The 18,442-nt window shown below is 40.2% G+C and overlaps 2 protein-coding genes across 2 annotated transcripts in view; both read right to left on the bottom strand.

Moving 5' to 3' along the window:
• Positions 1-18,442, bottom strand: part of LOC130043950 (zinc finger protein 569-like) — a 34,328-nt gene that overhangs the window by 4,857 nt on the left and 11,029 nt on the right. Inside the window, 2 exon segments of the mRNA XM_056136474.1 lie at positions 2,380-2,475; positions 2,932-3,058. Coding sequence (XP_055992449.1) covers positions 2,380-2,475; positions 2,932-3,058 — 223 coding nt within the window.
• Positions 7,852-18,442, bottom strand: part of LOC130043949 (zinc finger protein 420) — a 91,827-nt gene continuing 81,236 nt past the window's right edge. Inside the window, exon 7 of the mRNA XM_056136472.1 lies at positions 7,852-7,883. The gene's annotated coding sequence lies outside the window, so the exon portion shown is untranslated. The remainder of the gene's footprint in view (positions 7,884-18,442) is intronic.

The raw sequence follows: 18,442 nt of genomic DNA, 5'->3' as shown, positions 1-18,442 counted from the left end.
ATAAAATTAAATTAAAAAATACAGAAAGGTTGAAAAAGAAAATGAGAAAATTCTGTCAGAAAATCTCCCTCAAAAAATTCAAAGTCCATGTGCCAGAGAGCTAGTATGGTGGGTAATCACTTGTTTGATGCCTGAGTGCAGAGCCAGGAGTAAGTCCTGAGCACAGGTGGGTGTGCTCCCACCACACTCCCTGCGCCAAAAAAATAAATTCACAAAAAATTGGTATGTGTGTGTGTATATATGTATGTATATATATATATATATATTTTTTTTCTTTTTGGGTCACACCCAGCAATGCTTAGGGGTTAGTCCTGGCTTTGCACTCAGGAATTACTCCTGGCAGTGCTTGGGGGACCATATGGGGTGCCGGGGATTGAACCCAGGTTGGCAGTGGGCAAGGCAAACGCCCTACCCTCTGTGCTATTGCTCTGGCTCCAAAAACCTGATATATATATGTGTGTGTGTGTATATATGTTTATATATGTATATGTATATATGTGTGTATATATATATTTATATATATATGTTTTTTAATTTATTGAATTACCGTGAAAACAGTCACAAAGCCTTTCAAGTCTCGATTGGTCATACAAAGATCAAACACCCGGCCTTTCACCAGTGCACACTTTCTACCACCAAGAACCCCAGTATACCCCCCCTCCCACCCACCTCCCACCTGTGTGGCAGATTTCCACTTTACTCTCTCTCTGTATACATTGATCACATTCAATATTATAACAAAAGATCCAACATTGTTATTTGGAATTTTCCCTAATATTCAGACCTGCCACAAAGACATCATTAGAAAATTTGTTTTCTACTGCTGATTATGAAGAGCAGATGACGTCGTGTGGCCAAAATAGTGGTCACATAATTTTAGAGTTCTGATATTTTACTAATAAACCTAGAGGGATTGCTGCCAGAAGCCCCTGGGTTCGAGATTGGTATGTGTGCCTCTGGGATCATGGTCGGTCAGAAGCCAGAGGAGGCGTTTGAGGGTGGCAACCTGGAGCATTGTCATGGCGGGGAGCAGGGCCAATTCCACCCCCATTCCATGAAGCCCTACATGCCTGTCAATGCAGTCTCATACGTGGCTGTTCATTAGGCTCTAAAAGATGCAGGACACCATGTCACCGACACTTATGCAGCCACGCGACATTTCCTGATATGCAAGGTGATCAATGGAAAGTAAATGATCTAGCATTTGTCCCTTAAAATCTGGCTTGAATGGTCGTGGGAAAGTATGAGCAAAAGATAATGCCCAACTGACAGTGTATTTAACTATGGTACTATGTCGACCTGGGAGTGGAAGGGTATCTGTCCCTCCGCATGTCCCCCTTAGCATACATTTTTGAAATGCCAATAGAGAATACTGGAAGAATTTCTTGGCTGAAATATAAATGGTTATATCCTGGGATATCAGAAAAAAAAAACAACCCTCAGTCATATCTACAAAATTAGACATAAATGTATGTATATGTATGCATTTATAAATTTATTTGTATAGGTGCATATTTTAATACAAAATGTGAAAATTGGAAGCAAACAGGAAAGTTGCACTTCAAAAATTTATTGAAATGAAAGGATTATAGCCATTATTGAAATGATAGCAAAAGACATTAATATAGTGGGAAGTGTGACATAAGATACAAAACTATGACATTAAGGCAATTGTAATGGAAAAAAAGGAAAGAGAAAGGATTGTAAATGTTAACAGGTTGAGCAACTACAATTCTGTAAATTCCTGAATGCAAAGGAGAATACCATGTAAATAATTATGAAGAAACTAAGATAATGATATATATATATGAACTAGGTATGTTGATATCTGGCACATAGCTAGGAAGGCAGCTGTTTAAGTTCTATAAAAATAAGTCTGGAGGAATGAAGAAAGAGATGGCTCAAAGGACTGAGCCTTGTACATTGGAGGCCCAGTTTGGAGGCACAGCAAAACTGAGATTGACTTTTGTGCATAGGGATGGGGTGAAAATAAAAAGAATGTTGCTGGGAGAGCTCAAAGCGCTAGAATGCATGCTTTGTTGGTGGAAGGCCCGAGTTCACTCTCTGGTATCACAACCCCTTCCCCTCAACTAAGCACCACCAGAAGTGACCTCCGAGCACCAAACTGGTTCCTTGAGCACCACTGGTTGTGGTGCAAAACAAAAAAGAAAGTTAAAAATGGTATCTTTATGAAAAATTCAAACCATCACTAGAAAGCCATCACTAAAACCATCTCTAAAAAGTTCTTTAAAAGTATTTTTATAAAAAACCATCTCTGATTATCTGTATCTTTGAAGAACTTTTTAGAGGACTGAGGTATTTACAGAATTAACTGGTAAAGGTTCTGGCTCTTCACCTGTAAGGTTCCCTCTCACTAACCTGGGCAGTGCCTCCTTAAGGCTTCTTCCTCCACAATCCATGGTTCTTCTTCTTGTTCCAATTTGAAAATTACATCAGGTTTGGTGAATGGGTAGCCTGTAAAATGGAAGTGTTATGTATAAGATCAAGTATAAACATAGGAATAAGATAATTCAAGAAGTGAGGCTGGATCAAGGACACTAAGCTTTCTGAAGGACAAGAAACATAACCAAGGGGCTGGAGCGATAGCACAGCGGGTAGGGTATTTGCCTTGTATGCTGCCGAAGGGTTTGATTCCCAGCATCTCAAATTGTCCCCCAAGCACTGCCAGGACTAATTCCTGAGTACAAAGCCAGGAGTATCCCTTGTGCATCGCTGGGTGTAAACCAAAAAGAAAAAAAAAAAACAAACCCATAACCAAGAATAGCTTTTTACTTAGAAAGGCACAATACACATAATCACCTAAAGTCCAAACTTATTGAAGTATTTAAGGTTCCATACATTTTAGAACTAATTGGGCAGAGGGGAATACTTAATTCCCAAAATTTGAGTTACACAGAAAATTGTCCTTACCCACTGTAATTAAGTTGTTATAGTTTTCTAGCATCACATTCCGGTACAGGTTTCTTTGAGCAGGATCCAGCTGCTGCCATTCTTCCTGGGTGAAGTTAATAGCCACATCTTTGAATGTCACTGTTTCCTGTAACAACACACTAGAACTTAATCTGAAGTCGTTCATCTCAGATGAGATGGACAAAACATAATAATTTTTTGTCTCATAATAGACAATGATAAAAAGCTACTGAAAAAATGTTTTCCTTGCCTTATTATCTTCTAAAAAAGAAAAATACATTAGCAACATCCTGTCAATTTGTGTTCATTTATCCATTTAGCAAGCTCCTTTTTTATTCTTTCCTCACCCAACCCCTTCTTTATTTTTTTAATTTTTTTTTCTTTTTGGGTCTCACCTAGCGATGCTCAGGCGTTACTCCTAGCTCTGTGCTCGGGAATTACTCCTGGTGGTGCTTTAGGGACCATATGGGGTGCTGGGAATTGAAGCCAGGTTGGCGGCGTGCAAGGCAAAACGCCCTACCTGCTGTGCTATCACTCCAGCCTCCCTAAACCCCTTCCTTATTAAGCCTAGGCCTCCATATACAAAGCAAGTTCTTTACTGCTGAGCTACATCCCCAAAGCAAATATATCTTTTCAAAAACTACTATGGATTAATGAGATCACTGTCACTGTCACTGTCCTCCTGTTGTTCATCGATTTGCTCGAGCGGGCCCAGTAACGTCTCCATCATGAGACTTGTTGTTACTGTGTTTGGCATATCGAATACATCACGGGTAGCTTGCCAGGCTCTGCCGAATGAGATCATCAACATTTATTTCTGCTGAGTGTGAACTGGTTTGGGAACTCATTAGATAACTGTTAACACTAATGAAAAACCAAAATAAACACAGGATTTGGATGGAATTAGATGTAGGGAGAAAATGACATGCAATATCTGAAGTATATTAGGCTGTCCAATTGAAGACATTCAATGATACAGCAGTTAGACGTACTGTTCATTACATCAGGGAAAATTCAGAATGAAAACCTGAAAACTCATTTCTTTTGTTTTGGGGTCACATCTGGTGGTGCTCAGGACTTACTTCTCACCTTGTGCTCAGAGAGCCCTCCTGGAAGAGTCCAGGGAGAATATGAGATGCTGGGAATCGAATCCAGTTGGCTGCATGCAAGACAAGCACCTTACCCACTGTACTACTGCTCTGTTCCCAAAATGAGTCTTTAAAACTTATTATTTACACTCCTGATTTTCTTCTGGGTTTTAGGCCACAACTGGCAGTGCTCAGGAGCTACTCCTGCTGTGGTGCTGGGAGTCACTCCCAGCAGTGACGGGGGGATCCTATTCAAACTCCTTAAAGGTAGCACAGACACAAAATAAGATACAATTGACGTGACTGCTCAGAGTCCAGAAATATTGATAAAAGAGGTCCACAGACAGTGTCCACAAACAGTATTCTATAAGAACATCAAAGACTTAACAAAGAAATATTCAGTAATAATGTTCCATAGGGCTGGAGAGATAGCACAGCGGATAGGGTGTTTGCCTTGCACGCAGCCAACATAGCCGATCCGAGTTCGATTCCTCTGCCCCACTCAGAGAGCCCGGCAAGCTACCGAGAGTATCTCGCCTGCGTGGCAAAGCCTGACAAGCTACCCATGACGTATTCAATATGCAAACACAGTAACAACAAAGTCTTACATTGGTGATGTTACTGGCCCACTCAAGAAAATCGATGAACAACGGAAGGACAGTGACAGTGACAGAATGTTCCATAAAGTTCGAGCTAGAGTGATAACCAGAATAAGAAAGCTTTAGGGGCAAGGGGAGATGATGGTGCAAGGGGCTGGAGTGTATGCTTTGCCTGTGGGAACCCTGGTTCTACTGCTGATACTGCATGATTCCCCGAGCACTGTGTGATTGCAGCCCCTGAGTATTACTGACTGTGAAACAACAAATATAAAGGTGAAGGAATGATAGAGTCAAATATCCAAACCATAGAGCTTCAGCACTGAAGTCAAGAAACCCAAATGTTAGCAAAAGAACTTAGAAAGGTAACTTTCAAGAGGGCAGGATGGGGGTGGGGGTAGGCGCATATGGGAAGGAACCTGGGAACATTAGTGGAGGGAAGTTGACACTGTTGTTGGCATCTGTGCTGCAATACTGTATGTCTAAAACTCAATTATGAATAACTTTGTAAGTCACAGTGCTTTAGTTTAAAAAATGTATTGACTGGAAAAAGAAAAAAATAGTACAAAAATATAACCAAAGTCATAGTAATAAAAACAAGTTTTTTCTCAGTGAAAGTAGGTAAAGATTTTTATTTTTACTTTTCAACCTAGTTTTGAAACTTGTAGACAGAGGAAAAATATCTAAGGGTAATCCAAATGAGAAAAATGATTTTATTTATGAATGACAACAAACACTAAAAACTCTAATTATATTATCAACATTTATTACAATTGGTGAGCAACTTACAGTATTCAAGTATAAAATAAAATATATTAAAGTGAAAAAATATTTGGAATAAATTTCATAAGTGAAATTCTCATAAGCAATGGGATCTGAGTATAGAAACCTAACGTACTTTTCCTACTTACGAACTGAGATGCCCCAAAGAATATAAACATAAGAAAAAACTTCAATAGCAAAAGAAGGAAGTTGCTAATACTTCTTAACTTTTGAGGAATTTCTACAATAGATGATATCAGATAAAAGGAATTCACCAGGAACTGGTTGATAATCGGGATTTTTTCAGAATTTATTTCTAGATCCTAATAAGAAAAGAAATATCTATTAACATTAGGTTTTTGGAGAGGGCATCCCCAGAGCTCTATCAAGAATAAAACAGGGACAGAGAGCTAGCCAAGGCGTTTGCTCTGCATGTGGCCAACCCAGGTTTGATCCCCAGTATCCCATATAGTCCCAAGCACCGCCAGTTCCTGAGTGCAGGGCCAGGAGTAACCTTTGAGCACTGACAGGTGGGCACAAAAACCAAAATGAAAAACAAATAAAAAGAATCTCTCTCTCTGACTTTCTTTCCTTTCTCTCCCATCTGATGGTGGTGGTGTGAGTGTACTTTGGCAGAAGATGGAAATATGCAGAGTGTTGGCCTAAATATGAAGCTAGGGAAAGAACATGAATATGAGTTTTAGCCTTTGGGGTAACAAAAGGGAAGTGTGAACATAGCTGCTGGGTTGTTGTAGGATTAAGAAGAAGAGGCATATGAACTTAGTTCTGCCACAGGAAGCAAGAACAGTTTAACAGTTTTATTCATAGAAACTAAAAACGCCTCAGAATCCTGAATAGTGGCAGTCTATTGAAAACATTTAATAAAAACTAACTAGCAGTGAAAGTATTTGAAGGCATCAATAATAAACTTCAAGGAATATGAATAAACAAAGAAGCATGCTAATACAAAAGGATCATAAGAATTTCCTAGTAACTGATTCTAAAAACATTCCAAAAATACGGAGATTTGCAATTTAAAAAAAATTCAAAATAGGGGCCAGAGATATGATATAAAAGTCAAGGTGCTTGCCTGATATGTAGACAAACCTGGTTTGAATCCAGTCACCACATATATTCCTCCAAGCACCACCTGGAGCACAGAGGCAGAACTAAGCCTTGAGCAACACCAGGTGTAGCCCCTAACAAAACAAAACAACAACAACAACAAAAACCCAACAAATTTTAAGATAGAGGTACTAAGAAAACTCAACGAGCTACAAGAAAGCACAATTGAAAAATAAGGAAAATAAACAAAATGAGAAGGATAAGGAAGAGTTAAAGAGCATTCCAGAATGGGAACTCGCAAATAAAATGTGTAATAAAGAGAATTAAGGGCCGGGGATAGAACTCAGTAGTAGAGCACTTGCATGGCATGTATGAGGTATTGAATTCAGTCCTCCAGATGGTGAAAACAAACAGAAAGAATTATAGTCAAATAGATCAAGAAGAAGAAAACATTTGTAAACCAGGAGACAAAAACTTTGGGCTTGCTCTTCAAGTTTTCCCTTGATCATGTATCTTGCTTGCTTGTTGCTATGTCTCTTTGCTTGTTCACTCTGGAGAAGCCCATGTTCCTTCTTGAACCTGTCCTTTCTTTCTCTCCCTCCCCTCACATCTTTCTAAATAAAAACAAACACGGTCCTCCCATTGTTCATCGATTTGCTCGAGCGGGCCCAGTAACGTCTCCATTGTGAGATTTGTTGTTACTGTGTTTGGCATATTGAATATATCATGGATAGCTTGCCAGGCTCTGCCATAAGGGTGAAATACTCTCGGTAGCTTGCTGGGCTCTCTGAGAAGGGCAGAAGAATCGAACCTGGCTCGGCCAGGCTGGCTGCACACAAGGCAAACGCCCTACCGCTGTGCTATAAGTTTAATAAAAAAAAAAATCTTAAAAAAAAAAGACAAAAACTTTGAAGTATTAGTAATAGGGAAAAAATATGAAGAAAGCTTATGTGAACCTTTGGAGACAATGATTTGAAATCCTACACAGCCTTAGAATGGAAAAAGGGAGAAAAGGGAAGAATTATCTAAATTAATGGAAGAGAATGGCCCAAATCTGGGGAGAAATCTGGATATTCATATTCCTAAAGTTCACAGGTCATCAAACAAACTCAATTAAAATGATCATCTCAACAACATATTATAGTAAAACTGTTAAAAAAAAAACAGAAAATACTAAAAGCAGCAAGAGAAATCCAGCTTGTAGCTTACCGAGAACCCTACTTAGACTCAAAGTGGATTTTTGAGAGGAATATTATATAAAACTTGCTAAGAGAGAATGATATGATCCATTCAAATTGCTAAAAGAAAATGAAAACCAAGAATACTGTATTCACTAACATGTCCTTCAGAAGTGAAGGAGAGAAACTTTCCAAACAAAAGCTAAGGAAATTCATCACCACTAGACCTACCTTAAAAGAAATGCTGAAAGGAGGTCTTCAAACTGCAATGAAAGGACACTAATTAGTAACAGAAAACAAAGGAATATGTACTTCAAAGATAAGTATATAGTCAAATTCAGAAAAAACTCTAATTCTGTAATATGGTGATGGGTTAACTAAAAGGTTAAAGAGGGAAGGCAAGAAGGTTGAAGAACAGGAGCACAGAATATAAGTTTAGCTATAAAAATTTGTAAATGATCATACCAAAAAGGTAAATTTTGACACAAAAAGGTTGTATGTGCATTATCAAAGTTGTTAGCATAAAATAAACTGTCAGTATATTTCAGATATTTTATGTAAGCCACATGGTGACCATAGAGCAAAAACTTACAATAAATACATGAAAGATAAAGAGATGGGACTCAGTTTACCACTATAGCATATCATCGATTTATGAAAGGAGGCATCAAGAAATATGGAAGGAATCAGAAAAGTACAATGCAGGTATAAGATCGCCTATCAGTGATCACTCTAAATGTAATTGAATTGAATTCTCCAATCAAAGAAAATATAGTGACTATTTGGATGAAAAAACAAAACAAAACAAAACAAAACAACAGGACTCAACTATATACTTAAAAGAATTCTCCAGTTTTATTTTTTTTCTCTTGCTTTTTGGGTCACACCCGGTGATACTCAGGGGTTTCCCCTGGCTCTGCACCCAGGAAATATTCCTGGTGGTGCTTAGGGGATGCCAGAGATCAAACCTGGGTATGCTGCGTGCAAGGCAAATACACCTACCTTCAGTGCTATCACTCAGCCCCCCAATTCTGTTTTAAGACATACATATGAGTAGGGATGAAGTAAAGGAATCTGAAGATACTACATTCATGTGGAAACCAAATGAAAGCAGTAGGTAGTTGTACTTAAATCAGATAAAAGAGACTTCAAGTCAAAACAAGAGACAAAGTCAATTTTTCTGTGATAGTCAATTCACACTGTGATAAAGATGGTACAATAATAAATAAATATACACCCAACACTGAGCAACTAAGTATATTAAGCAAGTGCTAATAAATATGAGAGAAAGAGAATACAAAATATTAGGGTACTTAATACCCTACTTTAAAACATGGATTGATCATTCAGACAGAAAATTTAAAGAGAAACCTTGAATTTGAACTATAGACCCTAACTTTTTAAACTGTGAGTTGTGATACCATATGAAGTTGTATAACTGAATGTGGGGTCCACAGAAAAAATTGGACACAATAAAAGGTTTTCGAATATGCAACAACCAAAAATTAATTCAAAGTCAACTTTGTAATGAATCCAAGGTGCTAATGGTAGTGCTTGTCCAAACTGTATTTATTAAGAATAAGAGGTCATGAGTGGAAAATGTTTAAGAAGCTAGGCTCTAAGTTAGATTCCATTTTCTTTTTTATTTGGCTTTTTGGGTTATACCCAGTGATGCTCAGGGGTTACTCCTGGCTCTCCACTTAGGAATTACTCCTGGCAGGGCTTGGGAGACCTTTTGGGATTCTGGGGATCAAACGCGGTCAGTCGAGTGCACGGCAAACACCCTACCTGCTGTACTATCCTAGTGGTTAGATTCCTAAACTGTGGATCACAACCCCATATAGGGTCACATTACTGAATGGGGGGGAGGGTCAGGAAATTTTTTTTTCCTTTTTGGGTCACACCCGGCGATACACAGAGATTACTCCTGGCTCATGCACTCAGGAACTACCCCTGGTGGTGCTCGGCGGAGCACATGGAATGCTAGGAAAAATATTTTAAATTTGTTTTAAAATAAATTTGTTTCTGACTTTTTTCTATGTTTGATTTTATATACGCAGGTAAATTAAAATTTTCTCAGGCACAATAGAGTGATAAAAGAAGCTCTGCTGCTTTAGAGAAAAAAATGGACCTAACAGATTTATAAAAAATAACCCATCTAGAGTCTGGAAAGATGGCTCAGTGTGTAAAGCAGAGCTGGACAGACAACCTGGGTACAATACCAGAAACCCTTAGCTCAGTTAGGAGAGAGGATCCCTATGCACAGTCAGGAGTAAGCCCTGAGCACAGCCAGGTGTGGCCTTCAGCCAAACAAGAATCTTATAAATATTAACTCACCCAAAAGAAGCAGAATACGCTTCTCAAACATACCAAGAGCCCTTTCTATGGCATATCAGGTTAAAAAAAAAACATCAGCAACTGGAAATTAAACACTACATCTCTGAAAAACTAGTGATGAAAGCTGAAATTATAAAAAGGAAAACCAACATCTGAATACCACCAGGGTGGTCCTAGAAGCTACCAACATTGCTAGACCTGAAGAGTACTGCATTGCTGGGCAAAACTAATGAACCTTCAGATCCACAGGCAAGGTCAAATTGTGCCAGAAGTGGCCCCTAAGTAGTGTACACATGTACAGACACACGGACACATGGACACACACACACACACACACACACACACACACACACACACCACGAAATCAAAAGACCTCTTGAGGCAAAAAAAAAAAACAAACAAAAAACGGGCTATGCAATACACCAAATCCCACTGGAAGCTGCAAAAGTAGTTCACCCTGAGCTGTTTATAGTGATAGATGACTACATTATAGCACTGTAGCACTGTCCTCCTGTTGTTCATGGATTTGCTGGAGCAAGCAACAGTAATGTCTCCATTGTGAGACTTGCTGTTACTATTTTTGGCATATCCAATAGCCACAGGGAAATTGACAGGCTTTGCTGTGTGGGATACTGTTGGTAGCTTGCTGGGCTCTCTGAGAGGGATGGAGGAACTGAACCCGAGTCGGCCGCATGCAAGGCAAATGCCCTTCCCGCTGTGCTATCGCTCCAGCCCAGATGACTTTATTAGGGAAAAAAAATTTTCAAATAAACAACCTACCTTTACATTTCAAGAAACTAAAACAAGATGAAAAAGAAAACATGCCAAAATTAACAGAAGAAAGAGAATAACAAAACCTGAAATCAAAGAATCAGAAAAGATAGACAATCAAAACTTCCTTTTCAGGACCAGAGTGATAGTACATGGGGTAGGGCGGGTAGGGCGTTTGACTTGCACATAGCTGACCTTGGTTCCACCCTTGACATTCTATATGTTACCCTGAGCACCTCCAGAAGTGATTCCTGAGTGCAGAGCCAGGAGGAATCCCTGAGCATCACCAGGTGTGACCCAAAAAAGCAAAACAAACAAGCAAAATAAAAAACCCCAAAAACCGCAAACCTACAAAACTTCCTTTTCCTTTGTAGCATGCTATCTGTGATCAGGGGTCATAGATAGTTACCTGATCACAGGAGCTCACACATTTAGCAGTGGTGCTCACACATCTTCTGCTGTGGTGCCTCGGAGATCATATACTCTGCTAAGCCATGGATCACAAGCAGCAGTGCTGCTGAGATCACACTCAGCAAAGGGAGGGTCCAGAGGTCAAAATTAAGAACTATGAATCCATGGGCCCTTAGGACTGTATTTTTAAAAAATCAACAAAAATGATAAACTTTGGGACTGGAGAGATAGCACAGCGGGTAGGGCGTTTGCCTTGCATGTGACCGACCCGGGTTCAATTCCCAGCATCCCATATGGTCCCCTGAGCACTGCCAGAAGTAACTCCTGAGTGCAGAGCCAGGAGTAACTCCTGTGTATCGCCAGGTGTGACTCCCCCAAAAAATTTAAAAAAAAATTAAGATAAGCTTTTTGGTTAGATTAAGAAAAAAAAAGTGCCAGACAAAATCAGAGATAAAAGAGGATATCTGAAATTGACAGCAGAAAAATACAAAGAATGATCAGAGTCAACAATGAACAATATCTCCACAAATTGAATAACATGGAAGAAATGGGTCGTCCTTGAAATATACAGCCTACTAAGCTGAATCATGATAAAATAGAAAAATCAGAACAAACCAATGATGAGCAACAAGAAATTAATCCCTAATTAAAACAAAAGGAAACCCAGGGTCTAAAGGTTTCCCTGGTGAATTTTACCAAATATTTAAAGAATTGATGCTAATCATTTTCAAACTCTTTAAAAAAAAACCGGAAGTAGACAATGCCAAACTCATTTTACAAGGTCATATTATCCTGATGCTGAAGAAAGATAAGAATACTATAAGGAAATATTTCTGATGAATACAGAAAAACACATTCTTAACAAAGGATTGGCAAACTGAATTAAACATTTTCATTTTGGGGTACTCAGTGGTACTTGGGTTACTCCTGGTATGGTGCTTTGTAGACCATGTAATGTCAGGGATCAAACCCAGGACTCAGGCATGCAAAGCATACACTTTACACCTTTGTATCATCTCCCTGGCTCGAAGCAACTTTTTTTTTTGGGGGGGGGAGGCAGCACACCCATTTGTGTTTAGGATACTCTTCTGGTTCTGCATTCAGGAATCACTACTGGCAGGGCTGGGGGACTTTATATAGTACTGGAAATTGAATGTGGTTGGTCACGTGTAAGATTTTAAGCAACCCAACTCTTGTGCTATCATTCCAGTCTTTTTGTTGTGTGTGTGTTTGTTTTGGGGTAGTGCTCAGGACTTACTCCTCGCTCTGTGCTCACAATTTACTACTGGTTGGGCTTGGGGTACCAAATTGAATCCTGGGGATGGAACCCGGGTCTGCCATGTGCAAGACAAGCACAATACCCATTGTACAATGTAGGGTTCTGGCTCCTGAAGCAACATCTTAAAAGGTTCATATGCTATTATGAAATGGGATTTATTCCTGAGAAATCAGGATGATTCACATACATAATCATTTAATTTGATATATCATATTAGATAGATAAATATCATGCACTGCACTGTAGTTCTGTCCTCACGTTGTTTATCCATTTGTTCGAGTGGGCACCAGTAACGTCTCACAACAAATTGTGAGACCTGTTACTGTTTTTGGCATATCGAATACATCACAGGTAGCTTGCCAGGCTTTGCCGTGTGGGCGAGATACCCTTGGTATCTTGCTGGGCTCTCCGAGAGAGGCAGAGGAATCGAACCCAGGTTGGCTGTGTGCAAGGCAAATGCCTTACCCGCTGTGCTATTGCTCCAGCTCATAAATATCATGATGATTATGAAATATCATGATGATTATGATATATGATTGTACTATATGTAATAAGTCAGTTAGGTAAGGAAAAGGTATGTGTGGAATGGAGAGATAGTACAGGGGTAAGGCACTTCTTTGCCACAGCCAACATGGGTTTGATCCCTGGCATCCCATATGGTCCCCTGAGCCCTGCAGGAGTGATTCCTGAATGAAGAGCCAGGATTAACCCCTAACTACTTCCAGTATAGCACCCCCCTTACCCCACCAAAAAAGAAAAAGGTATGTGTGGGGAGATTTTACCAAATTCCACAGAATGGATATGTCGTTACCAATGTTCTCCCTTCCAAAATCCGACACACCATTTTGTTGGTTAAGAAACGAACAGCACCCGGCCCAGACAAGGTCAGACCTGAACACCTGAAGAACCTGCCGTCAGCACTCATCAATACGCTGGCTCAGCTCTTCACACGTTACCTGTCTGAATGTAAGGTTCTGTCCCAATGGAAAACCAGCAGGACTGTACTACTGTACAAGAAGGGAGACATCCACAACATTGGCAACTATCGCCCAATCTGCCTATTGTCTGTCATCTACAAGCTGTTCACTCGAGTCATCCTGAATAGGATTGGCAGAACACTAGATGAAGGACAACCATGCGAGCAAGCTGGGTTCCACAAAGGATTCAGCACCATCAACCATATCCACACGATAACCAAGCTCATTGAGGTTTCTCGGGAGTTCAAGATGCCGCTCTGTCTAACGTTCATTGATTTAAAGAAGGCCTTTGATTCTGTTGAGATGGAAGGGGTCATTGAAGCCCTAGCCAATCAGGGCATTCAAGCTCAATACATCAAGATCCTCCGTGAGCTGTATTGCGGATTCACTACCAGGATCTCACCATTCTACAAAGAAGTAATCATTGATGTCACGAGAGGGGTTCGGCAGGGAGATACCATTTCACCGAAACTCTGCAGTGCCACCCTCGAGAACATCATGCGACGACTGGAATGGGAAGGAATGGGAGTGAAGATGGATGGTCAGCAACTACACTACCTCCGCTTTGCTGATGACATTGTTTTAATAACACCAAACATTAGCCAAGCGGCACAAATGCTGGCCGACTTCGATCATGAGGGTGGATAGGTCGAACTACAGCTGAATCTTATGAAGACAATATTTATGAGAAACAACCTCGTTCCTGACACTCCATTAGCTCTCAATGGAATGACCATCTCCAAATGCAACAATTATGTGTACCTAGGTTGAGAAGTCAACATGATGAATGACCTGGCACCTGAGGTGCTCAGGAGGAAAACAGCAGCTTGCAACGCCTTCAAGAGCATCAAAGAAATAGCTAAGAGGACGAAGAACCTCTGGCTCCGGCACATCTCTTTGATTCCACTGTTCTTCCTGCATTAACATACGCGTCAGAGACCTGGGCCCTACGCAAACAGGATGAGAACACTATTCAGGTCTCCCACAGAGGAATTGAAAGAGCTATGCTTGGAGTCTCACGTTTCACTCAAATGAGAGAAAGAATCTGGAGTTCCGACCTCTGTCGATGATCAAAAATCAGGGACGCTGTCTCGTTTGCCAAGGCATCAAAAATCAGATGAGCTGGACACATAATGAGATTTGGAGACGACCGCTGGACTAGAGCCGTTACCGACTGGATTACACGGGATGTCAAAAGACCGCGTGGCTGTCCACCTACCACATGGTCAGACTTCTTCATCAAGATCCTGAACAATTGACTTGAGGCTCTTCGTGTTCATAGAACGAACAGACACCATTGGGCTACACTAGCACGCAACAGGGATAAATGGAGACGTTACTGGTGCCCGCTCGAGCAAATCGACGATTAATGGGAAGTCAAGTGATCAAGTGATGTGTGGGGAGAATGCAAACAGAAAAGGAAGATGAAAACTTTTTTTTTTTGCAAATGGGAAAATTCCAATGTACAGCACAAAAATTCTTAGAATTAACAAAGAAATTTAGTAAAACTACAGGATTCAAAATCAACTGACAGAACTCAAACATTTCCCTACACTGAAAATAAAATAAAAATTAAATAAGATAACCCTATTTAAAAACATCATCAAAACAATAAAATACTTAACAAATACAATCAAGGAACCATATTCTTAAAATTTTGATAAAAGGAATCGAAGAAATAAGTGGAACAATCTTATTTTCATAAATTAGAATATTGTTCAAATGTCCATATTGCCAATTTAATAGAACTCTTATACAAATTTCAATGGTTTTTTATCTCAAAATAAAATAAACTTAAAGTTATAGGGAACCAAAAAGACTCCAAATTGGGCTGGGGAGGCAATAGTATACAGCAGGTAGGGCATTTGTCTTGCATGCAGCTGACCTGAGCTCAATCTTCAGCAACTTATATGGTTGCCTAGGCCCACCAGGAGTGATCTCTGAACACAGAGTCAGGAGTAAGCCCCGGACACAGACAGGTGTGACCAAAAACCAAAAATAATTCAAATACTCAAAACAATAAAGAACAAAACTAGAGGTTTCACATTCCATGACTACAAACTACAATGTTATAGTATAGTAATAAAAACAGTATAATACTGGCACAGGAAAAGACACATAAATCAATCAAATATAATTAAGATCTGAAAAATCATATTCCTCATATAAAGTCAAGTAGTATTCTATAAGGGAATCAAGAACATTGAATGGGGAGAGAACAGTCTCTTCATCAACTAGATAATCACCTACCAAAGAACAAAATTGAACTATCCTATACCACTAGGTTAACTACAAATGGATTAAAATTAAGTTAATCAATTTTTGTAGGGCTGGAGCGATAGCACAGCAGTAGGGCGTTTGCCTTGCACGCAGCCAATATGGCCGACCCGAGTTCGATTCCTCTGCCCCTCTGGGAGAGCCCGGCAAGCTACTGAGAGTATCGAGCCCGCACGGCAGAGCCTGGCAAGCTACCTGTGACGTATTCGATATGCCAAACACAGTAACAAGAAGTCTCACGATGGAGATGTTACTGGGCCCGCTCGAGCAAATCGATGAAAAACGGGAGGACAGTGACAGTGAATCAATTTTTGTATGTTGCAGTGAGAGCTTATTCCTGGAAAGTGCCTTGCTTCCTGTACTATCTTTCCAGCCTCTATATTAAAGACAGCTCTGGTTTAAAGATTTAAACACAAGAGCTGAATAACAGAACTTAGTAGAAAATATTGGGATTAAAGATCATTTTTTTGTGTGTTTTTGGTGGGGGGTGGGGATACATCTGGAGATACTCAGAGATTATTCCTGGTTCTGCACTCAGGGATTATTCCTGGTGTGTTTGGGGGATCCAACCATGCCACAAGCAAAGCAACTGCCCTATCCACTGTATTATCACTCTGGGTACCTAAACGTATTTTTTAAATTAAAAAAAATTTTTTTAACTTTAGGCCACAGCCAGCAGTGCTCAGATTTTACTCCTGGCTCTATGCTCAGGGATCGATCGTGGTGGGGCTTTGGGGACCATAGGTGTTTGCTAAGGATGGAACCAGGCTAGCCACATGCAAGACAAACACCCTATACTACTGTACTAGTGTTCGGTCCCTGGGAAAAAGATCTTGACAATGATCTTGGTAAAAAATTTTTGGAAGCTACCAAAATCATGAGTACCGGCACCCAAAAAACACACAAGTGCTTATTGTATTTATTTAAGTCAAACTATACATCTCCCAAACAGCCAACACTTAACAAAACGAAAAAGTCATTTGCATTACGGAAAGCATAATTGCAGACCTTATATCTGATAAAGGGCTAAAATCCAAATATATAAGTAACTCACACTGTTCATTTGGCTTCTGGGGCCATGTCTAACAGTGTTCAGGACTCTACTTCAAGACTCACTGCTGACAGGTTGAGGGGGAACGTATGGGGTGCTGGAGATCAACCGTGGGTTGACTGCATGCAAGGTAAGTGTCATACCTGATGTACTTTTACTCTGGCTCCACAACACAATTTAATAGCAAAAACAAAGCAAAACCATTTTGACTGTAAAATGGAAATAGAAACTGACTAGACATTTTTTCCCAAATAGCGAACAGGTATTTGAAAATATGCTCAACATCACTAATCATCAGAAAAATGAAAATAATAACCAGAATTTATCACCTCACATGATAATAAAATGGCTGTAATAAAAAAGACAATAAGAAGGAACTGGGGAGATAGTTTGTAAACATGAAATACATGCCCACATATGCACAGGGCCCTGGGTTTGGCCCTCATACTGCAGGGCTTATGGTACTGGTGGCCCAAACATTGTTGGGGAGGACAAAAAAAGATAAACAATAAGAAGTATTGGCAAGAATGTGGAGAAAAGAGTAACTTTGTGAATGTTGATAAAACTGTAATCTGGTGCAGACAATATGAAAAACAGTAAGTTCCCCAACAAGTTAAAAATAGAATTACATATGATATAGCAATTCGCTTGAGTATTTATGAGAACACTAACTTCAAAAGATAAATGCACCTGATGAACTACTCAGCCATGCAAAGAAGGAAACTGACATTTATGTCAACATGGATGGACTTGAAGGGCATTTCACAAAGTGAAATCACCGTCACTGTTACTGTCCTCCCATTGTTCATCGATTTGCTTGAGCGGGCCCAGTAATGTCTCCATTGTGAGACTTGTTACTGTGTTTGACATATCGAATACGACACGGGTAGCTTGCCAGGCTTTGCCGTGCGGGTGAGATACTCTCGGTAGCTTACCGGGCTCTCTGAGAGGGGCAGAGGAATCGAACCCGGCTTGGCCGGGCTGGCTGTGCGCAAGGCACTCTAACGCTGTGCTATCGCTCCAGCCCTCAAAGTGAAATAAGTTAGAAAAAGACAAGTACCATATGTCTTGCATATTCATGGAGTCCAACACGATAAAGAAGATGTTATGTGAATTTTATTTTAATAGAAGTGAAATACAACCCACATCCCACAGCTGCTGCCATACAAATTCATCCACAGGCCCAGCTTTACAGATTCCTGACTAGATCTCTGAGGAGACAAGTCAAGCTGCTAAAATTCAAGGGTACACCAGTCTCCCAGCTGAAAACTCTGTGGTGCCCTCAGGAGGACGCAGCCTGAGTCCCTTCCCTGCCACAGCCCTGGCAGCTGCACCCACACCTCATCACTGCTGCCATGCCAATGGCCCAACTCCATTGCTTCACAAGTACTCTCTGCAGAAATGCCAAAACGACAAAAAGTCTAGGTACACCAGGTTTCAGACTGAAACCCTGGGGTCTTCAGAGAGTAGAGAAGGCTGCTTACCCCTCTGTCCTGTTCTAGAAGCCCCTGCAGCCTCACACCACACATTCCACTGTTGCTGCCATGTAAACTGATCTATCGGTACAGTTCTACAGAATATGGAGTTCATGATGCAGCTGCAGAACACCTCCAAATTCTATAATACTAACATCATATAATGTAGAAGCCAACTAAGCTCAATAAACAAAAACCATAACATAGAAGGTTTAACTAGCAACAAACAGCTTTGTAAACCCTC

The sequence above is a fragment of the Sorex fumeus genome, unplaced genomic scaffold, assembly GCF_029834395.1.
Source record: "Sorex fumeus unplaced genomic scaffold, SorFum_2.1 ptg000122l, whole genome shotgun sequence".
Classification (NCBI taxonomy): Eukaryota; Metazoa; Chordata; class Mammalia; order Eulipotyphla; family Soricidae; genus Sorex; species Sorex fumeus.
This window is presented reverse-complemented; position numbering and strand designations above follow the sequence as displayed.